General features: G+C 44.5%; 1 protein-coding gene across 2 annotated transcripts in view; it reads left to right on the top strand.

The window, feature by feature from the left end:
• LOC119450801 (uncharacterized) overlaps nucleotides 1–13,265 on the top strand; it is a 57,431-nt gene that overhangs the window by 36,840 nt on the left and 7,326 nt on the right. For both annotated transcript variants that reach the window (XM_049666248.1, XM_037714298.2), the window contains exon 7: nucleotides 4,400–4,574. In XM_049666248.1, coding sequence (XP_049522205.1) covers nucleotides 4,400–4,574 — 175 coding nt within the window. The remainder of the gene's footprint in view (nucleotides 1–4,399; nucleotides 4,575–13,265) is intronic.

The following is a 13,265-nucleotide window of genomic DNA, read 5'->3' as shown; positions in this document are numbered from 1 at the left end:
GGTTTGAGCCAAGCATTGCCTAATGCCATCTGTTACCAACCCCTAAAGAGACATTTGAGTCGAATGTTGGGTCAACCATACGAAGCAGGAATGAAAGATCGTTGGTGAAACCACTCTAGAGCACTCCGTATGGCAGTAATTATTTGTTTGCTGCAAAAATATAGTTTACATAGCATATAAAGGTGATTTAAAACGGAATCTTGAATCTTCTGGAAATTTTTGTTGCGTAAGTATGGTCCAATTTTGTTAGAATACTGCATACCAAGTTTGTTAGAATACTGTATTTACTTGATTGTAATTCACTTTTTTCCCTAAAATATTTTCTTAAAATTTGGGATTTATGTATGATACCAGTATGAAACCAAAACTGCAATACAATCAACTTCCGTTGATTCGACTCAGACGCGACCAATGAAATCGGTCAAATTCGAGAGGCAGAATAAACACCCAAACACACCGCAGATTCATTTGGCAGTATTTGCCTTGATTATAACACACCCCAGAATCGAATACGCACCTACTTCTTGTGGGTTCAAAATAGAAAACTAATTGCAGAATTGACACAGTGCTTAAAGTAGAAATCCCATGTGCACCTGATTTTTTAGCAAGAAAAGCGTACCATATATATGCCTCCGATTCTGGCGACTAGAAATAGACAAAATTAGTGAACCTTACCTTCACAGAATATAAATTTATTTATTTATTGTCGTCATCACTCTCAAACAGCAGTTCATCACTCTCTATGAAGGACCACAACATGTCATTCTCCATACAGTCTGTAGCACTTTTCATATTCTGCATTTATTAAATGACTCCGCGACAGTCACAAACAGGATGGTGGCCCACACCTAAACTAACCACTTTGATAGCTCGTCCTGTAATGCATGTAATTCTCAACCAGAAGATTTTTAATCTCTGCTGCAGTTAATGAGAACATTAATGATTGGCTTTCTAAAATGCGTATTAAATGTGTATTGCTGCAAATCACATTAAAGCCTAGACACTGGGCATGTCCATGCTAAATGTGGGTGAGACTGAGTCACAGTAGTACAAGAATTTTGCACACAAGCAGTAAAAGCAACATAATATTGTAAAAAGAAACAAACGAGTTTGAAAGTTTCGAAGCATGCTTCATACCATTGCATACGATTTGCATGAAACTTGGCCAGAATGCAGACTAGTCTTTCCGGAACAAGTGTAAAACTTCAGAATTCTCCTGCTGCATAGGTGGTGCCTTCAGAACCGTTGCGAGCTTCCTCCTTCAGCCGGGCTTTCTTTGCTTTACAGCAATGATGAGATCCATCTACAGCTGTCTGCGTTCTAAAGATTTCTCTGGTTCTTCTCTGGTCTTCTCTGATTACTCCGAGTGAATCAGCTCCCGAGTTGGAATGATGCCCAACGCCTGTAGAACCTCTTCAAAGCCTTTATTGAACCACAGTATGGCAACAGAAGTGGCCATCTCCACAACAGTGCGTGAAGCAAATCCTGTTTAGGGCACAGCAACCGACTCTTGTTGTTGAAAGACTCAGCTGCATTTTGGGGTTTGTCCTGAATACAGCGAGACAACAGCTTTTTGTTTGTCCACTTGTCATATGTAGGAAGTATAGCGTTCATTTGAGGGCTGGTGAAAAGTGAAGAATGAGCTGGTGCCGACTAAGCCAAGGCTAGTGCTCAGTTGTTATACTGAGAAAGCTCAGCTTCTAGGCAAAACTTGTGGTTGTGAGCCTCGTAAGTATAGAGCATGAACGGAAGAATGAAGCGTCTACAGCTACCATGCTACAATTGCAATAATTTTCTTCAGTATTCTGGTTAAAGAAACTTTTTACACATGAAAATAGAATGTTAAGGCATAATTTTGCAATCAAATACTAAAAAATGATAACAGGAAGTGATTTTTCTACCTGCATCTCGCCTTACATTGCAAAAGCACATTTGAAATCTTATTAGAGATGGAATAGAAGGATCATCATCCTTGGTATTTTGTAGAAAATAGGCTAAACCCTAATTTTAAGAGGTACTGACACAAAAATTCAAACTCGAAATATTAGAAGATTACTTTGCTGCGAGCTAGCTCATAGGTATCATCTGTCAAGTAGCAATAGCAAATGCAGTTTAGAATGCATTTTAATAATTTTGAAGTTCACGCAAGTGACAAACCAGGAAGTGCAGCACCTATCGATGTAATCATCAGTGTAGGTCCTGTTTGTAAAAAAATGTCATGTTGCGAGTTTGAGCGGTGGTGACGCCATTGGTTTGTCTCGTCATTCGGAAGACGTTTCACCATTGTTTGCATTGGGTGTCTTGCATTGACCGCAGGTGAGGCGTGCTTACGTGTGCACACGCAGTGTACATGCCAGCTTCTTACCGTTTATGGATTACCAGGTTTACTGATGCCGTGGCCGGCAGTAGCAAAGCTGGTGGCAATGGATTCGAATCTTTTTTTTTTTTTGTCGCATCAATGTTATTGTTGAAGGGAATTATAAAAGAAGTACTGCACGTTAAACGAATATGTCACTACCAATGCTTTGTGAGTAAGTTTTAAGTAATTTGCAAGTTGCAGTATTAGTTTTCCATGCTCTCTGGCTAGATAACTTTGTCACCAGATGTCGCTACCAACGTTGCTCTTGCTGTACACCTCTTTGGGAACCCAGCAAACTGCAAACGGTAAGAAGTTTACGAATGGTGGCTAAAATGCTCTAATGTCGGAATCATACTGCTTGGTGAACTTCTGTGCAACAAACTAAAATCTCGATATAACGAACTTCAGGGGACCGCGGAAAAGGCATGCGCAAAAGAACCACAAGGGAAGCGGGCGACCCTTGTGACAAGCCGCTGTCACCGATTCGCCTGATCGTCGCGCTGCCCGCACTGCTTTTGAGTCTTTTTCGGAACTCGTGGAGTGATTGTCATGCATGGGCGATTGGCCTTTCGAGAGGCGGCCGCTCCACTTCCCAGTGCGCTGATGCTGCGTGCCAGCGTATTTTCTTTCTTTTTCCTCAGGCGCCGTCTCAGGTTTTTTGGACCCGTGCGCCACGGTCTCCGCTTTCTGCGCCTTTTCGTCTGCTAGCCTCCTCTTTCGGCTGCCGTGACTGGATACACGAAAATCTAAGAATGCCAAATTTTTGAATATGAGTTCGTAGTACTGAGGTGTTGTTAACATGACACGGAAACTGAGTAACGATCGTTATTCTAAAAAGTTCTATATTCTGAAGTTCATAGTACTGAAATATTTTTACATTGAAACTATAAGAAGTCAGCAGGGGATTTCTGAAAAGTTCGTTAATGCGGGGTTCGTAATAACGAGATTTTACTTATTACGATGGTGTAGCAATGCGCAGGTTGCCCACCAAACCAGCAGCAAACTAGCAGATGAAACAGCAGTACAGATGGCATGGTAGGCGGTGTGCTAGCGTCCGTCGCAAGTCTGCGCACTCTCAGGATAATCACTGTTTACGAACATGCATCTAACATCCTGGGGCACGAAGAGCTCTTCGAAAATGAAACCGCGACTGGTTGCGAGATATGAGCATAAAACTAAACAATCGTCGCATTCTGGAGCAAACTAGTTTCTATAGCACGATTACTGGATCAATACCTACATGCAAAATACAGAGCCCAAATAATTGTGTCAGTACTCTTAAAAGAACAAGTTTAGAAATATTCCTCGATATATATGCAAATGCTATCTGTATGCTTCCTTTTTGTGTCTGCATGTTAAGTAATATATACCCTAAGGCGTACTACTTAATTCTGTGGTGGGGGTAAATTAGTCTAGTAAATTATGGGCAATGTGTGTACAGTTTCTTTTTGTCTGTATTCTGTAAAGTACTATGCTTTCTGTTAAGTGACACTGTTATGTTGTGTGTATTGTAACTCTGGGTGCCACAGCCGTGTGACTGGTATGTGACCGCTACCTTTAGCCATTGAGCCACCAAATTTTGCACTGTACGGTTGATTTATTTAATCAATTTATTTATTCATATAACGAAGGACCCTTGCGGGCATTACGTAGAGGGGAACGACAATACAGAGGGGTTACATTCACAGCCTAATTAGGAGAAATGAAATATAAAATATAATACAGTGCGATTAAAATACAACACAATAGTTTGCTAACTATTGTGTTGTAAATTTATACCTTTCTCACACTTGAGCACAAGTGTGAGAAAGGTATAAATTTACAACTTTACGTTGAACAGGTGCTTCAATTGATTATAAATTAATAAATGAAGTAACTAAATTTAGATGTAGCTAACTTACAAATATAATTGTAACTCTCTCTCTCTCTCTATATATATATATAGATATACTATATATGTACTTATTTATATAACTAACACTATAAGTAACTATATATAGATCAAATAAAACAAGGTACTCTGCACTGCCCCTGTGGTAGGGTGGCGAGAGGCTCCTAGAGGCTGTGGCTCGCAAGCAGATCCCTACGGTGGTGGCAATCAGTGAGAATGACCGGCTCCTCTCGTACGATGTCCTCATGGCTGTCTGCACCGTGCTCGGGGCTTCTCCCGAGGACCTCTGGCGTTACAACAAGGAGGGCCAGCTGCTGGCAACTGGTGAGACACTCATGCGACGTTTGCATACTTTGAATGCTATCCTTGCATGCCAAGATTAGAGAGATTTCTGGGGGCTTCTTATATTCGCTATACGATGTTGTCAGGAATATGCATGTCACGAATATCTCTTTTCTCACAGCAGGAAACTCGAAAGATTACCAGCCCTGTGAAATCCTTGCCACTCTTTGTGTATATTCCTACATACCGTATTTGCACAAATATAATGCAAGCTTTTTCTTTTTAGAAATTTCTGGGCTCAGAACGTGTCTCGTGTTATATTTGGGTTCATGACATGAATTTCACGAGCTTTTTTTAAATTTTATTTTCGTCTACTCACTGGGCTCTCTATGGACACTGTCATTAGGCCTTGCACGAGAGTAGCAAGCTGGGAGTTACCACTGTGCATTTTGCGCCATCATTTTCTTCCCGATTTAGGAGGTAGTACTGCCGCATCAATGTGGTTACAGTTTATTAAGTGCAACCTTGAGTAACACGATCAGCACTGTTGTGTAGGCATGTCAAGTGAGCAATCTTTGATGTCACGTGGTGCATCTCTGCGTCATCCGTGATAGCTTTTGTCATGGTTGATTGTGCCGCGGGCATTTCTGAAGGGCTGTTTGTAAAATAACCATGGCTGTTGTCACGGAGGACTACAACGTGTTCTTGTGGACAGGAACAAAGATGTCAGCACTCGTCCTTTCATTTTATTTTGCGGGGAAAGTTTGCAGTAACGATGAATAAAGCCCTGGGGACATCCACTTTTATTTCTCCTTTTCTGTTTTGGTGCAGTATCACTTCACGTTATAGTTGTAAAAGCATTATTATTCATTTCTTGTGTTTCATATATATGTGTATAAGCATGTTGTATGATTAACTCTCTTTTAAGTGTGCCTCCTCCTTTTCTGTTTCCCTATTTGTTTCTCTTTCTCACATTGTTCTGTCTACCACATTTGTCTTCTCTGTGCAATTTGTTTCGCGCATTACTTTTTATGTGCACCAGTACGAAGGCTCTGTAGCTGTTCCTAGGCACTATAATAAACATTTGATTGATTGATTGATTGGTTGATTATTGTTATGAACCTGTGGATGCAGCACACAAGCAGCAGTAATCTTTGAACAGCAACAAGGACTGACAAGCAACACATTGATTTTAGATCACAAACACTTTTTCAGCTACTTTACTTTCGTCGACATCAAATGCTTCAGGATCTAGTATGTACAAAATTGCTTGAAGCAGGTACCCCACTCGTGTCCTTTGACCATCAGAATTCCATTGAAAGATTTGCAGATCGCCAACTGAATCTTTTTTGCAAACAGCAGTTATTTTTCGTGAAAAGAGTTTCTAAAATTTTGAAACAAGCTAGAATTTGTAAACATTACGAAAAATTCGGTATGTTGGCAGGTACACCGTATATGCTCGTGTAAGGGCCGCACTTATTTCCCGCGATTTTGACGGGGTGCGGCTCTTACACGAGTCAGGCTTATATCTTTCCACAAAAGACCTCGTGCTGTTGCTGTGACTGTTGTAAATAACAGTGTAAACAGTGCCAAGTGATCTCACATACTTTATTTATGGAAGTTCGTCGTCGCTTTTGCTCTCGCTGCTACTTGACAAGTCCATCTCACGGGTGCCTTCCCAGAGGTACAGTAAAACCCCGGTGATACGAACCCGGCTGGTGCGAATTTCGGTATGATACGAATTCATAATATTCCCCGGCCGAAATACATTGCTCACAATACGAAAAAAATAGGCTGTTCCGAACGTGTTGCCATACCGCTACGGATCATACGAACGCGTGAGCAACAGCGGCGGCGGCCGAGCCAGCGGGGCCACCGGCACGGACAAGCCGGCACAGCGGGATCCATAGTCGCCAAGCAACCGACTACATCACGCGGCTGCGCAATCTCTCATTGGTCACCACATCGAGCAGACCGGACCACATCACAGCCTAGCTGATGCTTAGCGAGAAAGTAGACGAGGACCGCTGCTGCAACGACGACCGAGGCGCAGCAGCCCCGACGGTCAAAACGCTCCCTGCACTCGACGTGCTCAGGCATTCAGTGGCGTGCGAAAACATTCCCAAGATCACGTGCGCCCACTTACACGCCTTTCAGAAGGCGATCGTTGATGATTTGGACAAGAAGAAAACGTCCCGTTGATACGTTTTTCAAGGACCGCGAAAAAAAAAGAGAGAGAAAAAAAAAAGCCGCAGTTTCACCCGAAAGGTGAAGAAACAAAAACGCAGCAGCAGCAGCGAGCGAATTGACCTTTGCGCTGTCTCTCGCTTCAACGGGAACTAAACGTCGAAGGCACAGTGCATACGAAGCTACTGGCACTAGGCGCACCTTGTCAACATCGCAGATAATTTTGACGATAAGGTCCGCGTGGGTGCATCGTATCTGCAACATGCCAGTCGCTTGTTGAAACGCATCGGTCGCTTGTTGAAACGTACAAGCTGGCTGCACCGCTAAATTTACGTGACCGCCCCATTCAAACGCAACGTAACATGCTGGTACATTATAGATTGGCGAAGTATCACGGGGAACATCCGGTTATTTGAACACGAAAGCATTTGCGATGGTTAATTCGAACATACAGCGCGCCAAATCACATGGCGGCGCCTCCGACCGGCATTGCTTAAAGCCCCTTGATCTTGAAAGTAGCGACACTCTCCTCCATGCGCGCGCTTTCCTCCTCAATTCTCCTCGCCCGCCGGCTGCACGCGCTGCGCACGGCACGCTATTGCGCCTGGGCTCTCGCGGACGGGCCTCAGAATTCGATGGAGGCGCATTATTTTGGGCCAGTTGCGCGCCCCAGTGGCGTAGAATATTTTGAAAAATGGTGATAACAGCATGGAGAATGCTGAAGGCAACGTTTATGAGGAGATTGGTTTCATCTTAAAGCCGTATGAATGACACACACTGATGTAAAAGGAGCTTTGAGGCGAGTTCTATACTCCAGTTATTTTTTCTGCCATATGATACGCTGCTTTACTTTTTGCATCTGATCTAGTATTGCTTGTGGCAGATCGCTCTATGTTTGACAGTTTTTTCTTGTATGTGCGCGCATGTGCACCGCAGGTATTATATTCAGTGTGCCTTCTTATAATGAATTACTGGCGAGAGCATCGTCCGTCCATGTGTTTGTCTCAATGACAAAGTAGCTTTTGCGCTGTGGTTTCTGCATTGAATAGGACGGTTGCACAATTTCAGTGCAATGAAGCGGTGCCGGCAGCCACTCATCACCCACAATAACAGAATCTGAGGAAAGGTATTTACAGATTATTCTTTAGGCGTCGTGTCAATGAAGCTTAAAAAATACTCGGTATACCTATGGGAGAAGGCATTCCATATTTTTAGGCAAAAGAAACGCCTCTGGAAAAGGTATTTTGATAGTTCACACCAACATACCGTTAAATTATGTAGTAGGATAGTTAAAATTGTGATTTTGATTAGACATCAGAAAAACATTTATCACACAAAAAACAAAAAGAATGGTCAGTAAGATGCTTTATTTTCGTGCACGCGCAAAAAGCGTTATTTGACAAGATACAGATAACGTAGAAAAGTATCATATAATATTCAGAATGAGAAACAATGCTAGTGTACAAATATGCCATGCAGTACGGATGGCAGCTGAGAAAAAGACATGCTCAAGAAAACACAACAGTAGTACGTTACGCCATGGCACAAACCTACACCTATTAATACATGGTAAAGCAGTATCAGTGCGGCCGAAAGTTGACGGGCAATTGGTTCTTGCGCTGAGAGCTTGTCCTTTCCAAAAAGCGGCTCTGTTGCGATCAAAATGACACTCCAGGTGTAAGAGATAGCACATTTTCTTTTGAGCCGAGCCACTATTTGCAAAGAATATGCCAAGCGCGGATGCTCAGGAGATTCGTTTCATACTGGGCGCGCATGCACAATCGAGTCCTTCATTTTAAGACCCCTATAGTTGGATACAGCCTAAGAACGAAGTGGCAAACACCCCTCAAAGCGTGTCTTCCAACCAAGGGTATCGATCGTTTGTCATGACGTCCTGCTTAATCCCCTAGCATGACATCGCAGTTGGCTGGTACGAGCTTCTTCGAAATGCCATTAACAGCAACATCATTACTATTGGCCGCTGCCATTTACCGGATTGAAGGTAAATGAGGTAAAAAGGTTTTTGAGTTCTATCCGAGTGTAGTTGATGAAAAGCGCAAGTGACATTTGCAAAATAGCTGTATACATACAGTGGAATCTCGATGATATGAATCTCACGGGGTCACGAAAAATATTCGTATTAGCCGAAATTCATATCATCGAAACACTTAATAATTAAAACTAGCTAAATTAAGGGGGGACGCGGGGATCAGATCGTGAAAATCGCGAGAAAAATCAATTTTTGAAAACCACGCGTTTGGGTATCTGCAATGCCTAATCTGCGCTGCATCAAAATCGTTTGGCTGAAAACACACTAAAAGTGGTCGAAAAAGTTTATTTCATCAGTGCGCAGGGCGAGAAAACAGCTTTAAATCGCGCAAAATTACCGCAGTTCACGGAGCCATATCGTATTTCTCGCCACCGAGCGCCGCCATCTTGGTATCGTTCGAAAGCTCAATGTTTTGCCGTTCCGCTTCTCAATTCGTCCGTCGTCGCCATCTTGTAACAAACGCACAAACACAAAAAAAGCGCAGGTCTGGGATAGGTAGTCACACGGGCCCTCCGACGAAAGCGGGCCTCCGATTGGCTGCCGTGCTGAAAGGCGTCTCTTCATTGGTTGCTGCTGTGGCAGGGGCAAGATGGCAACCGCAGTTGCCTGTTTCGTAAACCACGCCGGCGTCCTCACTTGACACACAAAATTCGGATTACTGAGAGCTCCCAGGTTAGTGATGGATCGTCGCTCGTTAGCGAATAAACTTTGGACGAAGCACGCCTTCGGAATACGGGAGCGCTCCAAAGGCAAGAAAAAAGACGGCGATTTGCGGGAGAAGCGGAGGATCACCCGACTGACCGAGCGCAACTTTGCACCGTGGATTACGTCTCGCGCTATCTTGCACCGTGTGACTCCAGCAGCGAAACCGACAATCGCCCTGTGCCATCGGCACCGATAACGCAGCCGACGGAAGACACGCCAACGGAGGCTCCCGCGCCTCGGTCGGCGTACGGCCGCGCGAATCAGCTGAGATCGTATCTCGGTAGACATAGCTCGCTGCGACTAGGCAAAATGGCGCAAACACAAAGACCGCGGCCCGAAGCATGGCAGTCACTCCGTTCGATGGCACGCGGAAAAGGAGGAAAAGCACAAAGGCAACAAAAGCGCCACCGCTTCGAACTCTTCGCGCCCAGACGCGGCCTCCGCGCTGTCCGGTGTCGCGTCCGCGCCTCCGCACCAAAAGAGAAAGGGAGAAAGCATGTGACTGCGCGCTGTTCTTCTTTGCGGCCGTCGGTGGGGCGACATTTATTCGTATCAACCGACGCGGGTCGAAAATCGATTCGTAACAACCGTTTTCTAGCACGTTGCAAAGTAATGGGGCTTGGCCGGGATCGCAGTAAAATTCGTATCATCCGGAAGTTCGTATTAGCCGTGATCGTATCATCGAGATTCCACTGTATATGCAGTGAACATTGGTGAGCTTGGCTTCATATGCCACACAAAAAGCTGGCTTAACTGGTATAAATGGCGTAGCAAGTCTCGACTTAAAATGTGGACTAGCTGGCGCTCATCACCTGAAATACCACGGGTATACTTGCCACTATTTTTTGGGGGCCTTGCATTCATTGTATTTAAGTGACTGACACACACATCGAAGTAAGCTGTAAATAGCTCCTCTACAAGCTGCTATTTTGATTTTCAGTAAAACAGGCAACGTATCCTAACAATCGCGAAAAGTGCGATCGAGAGGCTGTATCTTCGGGTATATTTGTTCAGTGGAAAGCAGAATCTATAGTGCTGCATTTCTGATTGAATAAGAGTTGACGACGTGCGAGGTGATGGAGTCCCAGCAGAATATTCGGCATTCTGAGGAGAACCCCATTTTTATGCAACGTACAAATTGCCGCAGCAAGAACGCTAATGAGCAGGCCGGAAGAATTGAAAAAATGCAGCATTAGGGGATGCTTTGATACGAGCAATAAGAAAGGCGCCTTACCTCGCAAACAACACTGTTTCTTGTTGGAACAAAGTTCTTTCGGCCAATGTTGTGCAGCCACTGCTTCTTGCTCAAGCCATCACGCTTTACTTGCGGTATATCGTAAAAACTGCATTGCCATCATCACACTTCTTGCTGCAGTTATATGCGCAGCAGCACGGCATAGCGCCAGCAGACAGTGCACGAAACAGCGTGCAATGTTAGCGTGCGACGTTCTCTATACGCCGAGCCAGCTGACCTGAGGCGCAAAATGGCGCGAACGAAAAAGCAAAACACAAGTAAAACGCAAGCTCCAGTCGTTTCCAAGGACAACGGCAGGTAGACCAGTCATCGTGCAGGAAAACGGGCGCAAGACCGTCTGCCGCGGACGGGACTCGTAAGGGGTGAGGAGGAGGTGAGGAGGTCGCGCGTCGGCGGAAAGTACCGCCACTCTTTCTACTCTGTGGCCGGCACGCGACCTCCTCGCCTCCTCCTCGCCCCTCCCGAGTCCCCTATGTGGCAGACGGTCCTGCTCCCGTTTTCCTGCACGATGATTGGTCTCCCTGCCGTTGCCCTTGGAAACGAGTGGAGCTTGCGTTTTGCTTGCGTTTTGCTTTTTCGTTCGCGCCATTTTGCGCCTCAGGTCAGCTGGCTCGGCGTATAGAGAACATCGCACGCTAACATTGCACGCTGTTTCATGCACTGTCTGCTGGCGCTATGCCGTGCTGCTGCGCATATAACTGCAGCAAGAAGTGTGATGATGGCAATGCAGTTTTTACGATACCGCAAGTAAAGCGTGATGGCTTGAGCAAGAAGCAGTGGCTGCACAACATTGGCCGGAAGAACTTTGTTCCGACAAGAAACGGTGTTGTTTGCGAGGTAAGGCGCCTTTCTTATTGCTCGTATCAAGCATCCCCTAATGCTGCATTTTTTCAATTCTTCCGGCCTGCTCATTAGCGTTCTTGCTGCGGCAATTTGTACGTTGCATAAAAATGGGGTTCTCCTCAGAATGCTGAATATTCTGCTGGGACTCCATCACCTCGCACGTCGTCAACTCTTATTCAATCGGAAATGCAGCACTATAGATTCTGCTTTCCACTGAACAAATATACCCGAAGATACAGCCTCTCGATCGCACTTTTCGTGATTGTTAGGATCCGTTGCCTGTTTTACTGAAAATCAAAATAGCAGCTTGTAGAGGAGCTATTTACAGTTTACTTCAATGTGTGTGTCAGTCACTTAAATACAATGAATGCAAGGCCCCCAAAAAATGGTGGCAAGTATACCCGTGGTATTGCAGGTGATGAGCGCCAGCTAGTCCACATTTTAAGGCGAGACTCGCTACGCCACTTATACCAGTTAAGCCAGCTTTTTGTGTGGCATATGAAGCCAAGCTCACCAATGTTCACTGCATATATACAGCTATTTTGTAAATGTAACTTGCGCTTTTCATCAACTACACTCGGATAGAACTCAAAAAACTTTTTACCTCATTTACCTTCAATCCGGTAAATGGCAGCGGCCAATAACGATGATGTTGCGGTTAATGGCATTTCGAAGAAGCTCGTACCAGCCAACTGCGATGTCACGCTAGGGATTAAGCAGGACGTCATGACAAACGATCGATACCCTTGGTTGGAAGACACGCTTTGAGAGGTGTTTGCCACTTCGTTCTTGGGCTGTATCCAACTATAGGGGTCTTAAAATGAAGGACTCGATTGTGCATGCGCGCCCAGTATGAAATGAATCTCCTGAGCATCCGCGCATGGCATATTCTTTGCAAATAGTGGCTCGGCTCAAAAGAAAACGTGCTATCTCTTACACCTGGAGTATCGTTTTGATCGCAACAGAGCCGCTTTTTGGAAAGGACAAGCTCTTAGCGCAAGAACCAATTGCCCGTCAACTTTCGGCCGCACTGATACTGCTTTACCATGTATTAATAGGTGTAGGTTTGTGCCATGGCGTAACGTACTACTGTTGTGTTTTCTTGAGCATGTCTTTTTCTCAGCTGCCATCCGTACTGCATGGCATATTTGTACACTAGCATTGTTTCTCATTCTGAATATTATATGATACTCTTCTACGTTATCTGTATCTTGTCAAATAACGTTTTTTGCGTGTGCACGAAAATAAAGCATCTTACTGAGCATTCTTTTTGTTTTTTGTGTGATAAATGTTTTTCTGATGTCTAATCAAAATCACAATTTTAACTATCCTACTACATAATTTAACGGTATGTTAGTGTGAACTATCAAAATACCATTTCCAGAGGCGTTTTCTTTGCCTAAGAATATAGAATGCCTTCTCCCATATGTATACCGAGTATTTTTTAAGTTTCATTGACACCGACGCCTAAAGAATAATCTGTAAATACCTTTCCTCAGATTCTGTTATTGTGGGTGATGAGTGGCTGCCGGCACCGCTTCATCGCACTGAAATTGCGCAACCGTCCTATTCAATGCAGAAACCACAGCGCAAAAGCTACTTTGTCATTGAGACAAACACATGGACGGACGATGCTCTCGCCAGTAATTTATTATAAGAAGGCGCTGCGGTGCACATGCGCGCACATACAAGA

The sequence above is a fragment of the Dermacentor silvarum genome, chromosome 4 (genome assembly GCF_013339745.2).
Source record: "Dermacentor silvarum isolate Dsil-2018 chromosome 4, BIME_Dsil_1.4, whole genome shotgun sequence".
Classification (NCBI taxonomy): domain Eukaryota; kingdom Metazoa; phylum Arthropoda; class Arachnida; order Ixodida; family Ixodidae; genus Dermacentor; species Dermacentor silvarum.
Note: the sequence above shows the minus strand (reverse complement) of the source record. Positions and strands in the feature narration are given on the sequence as shown.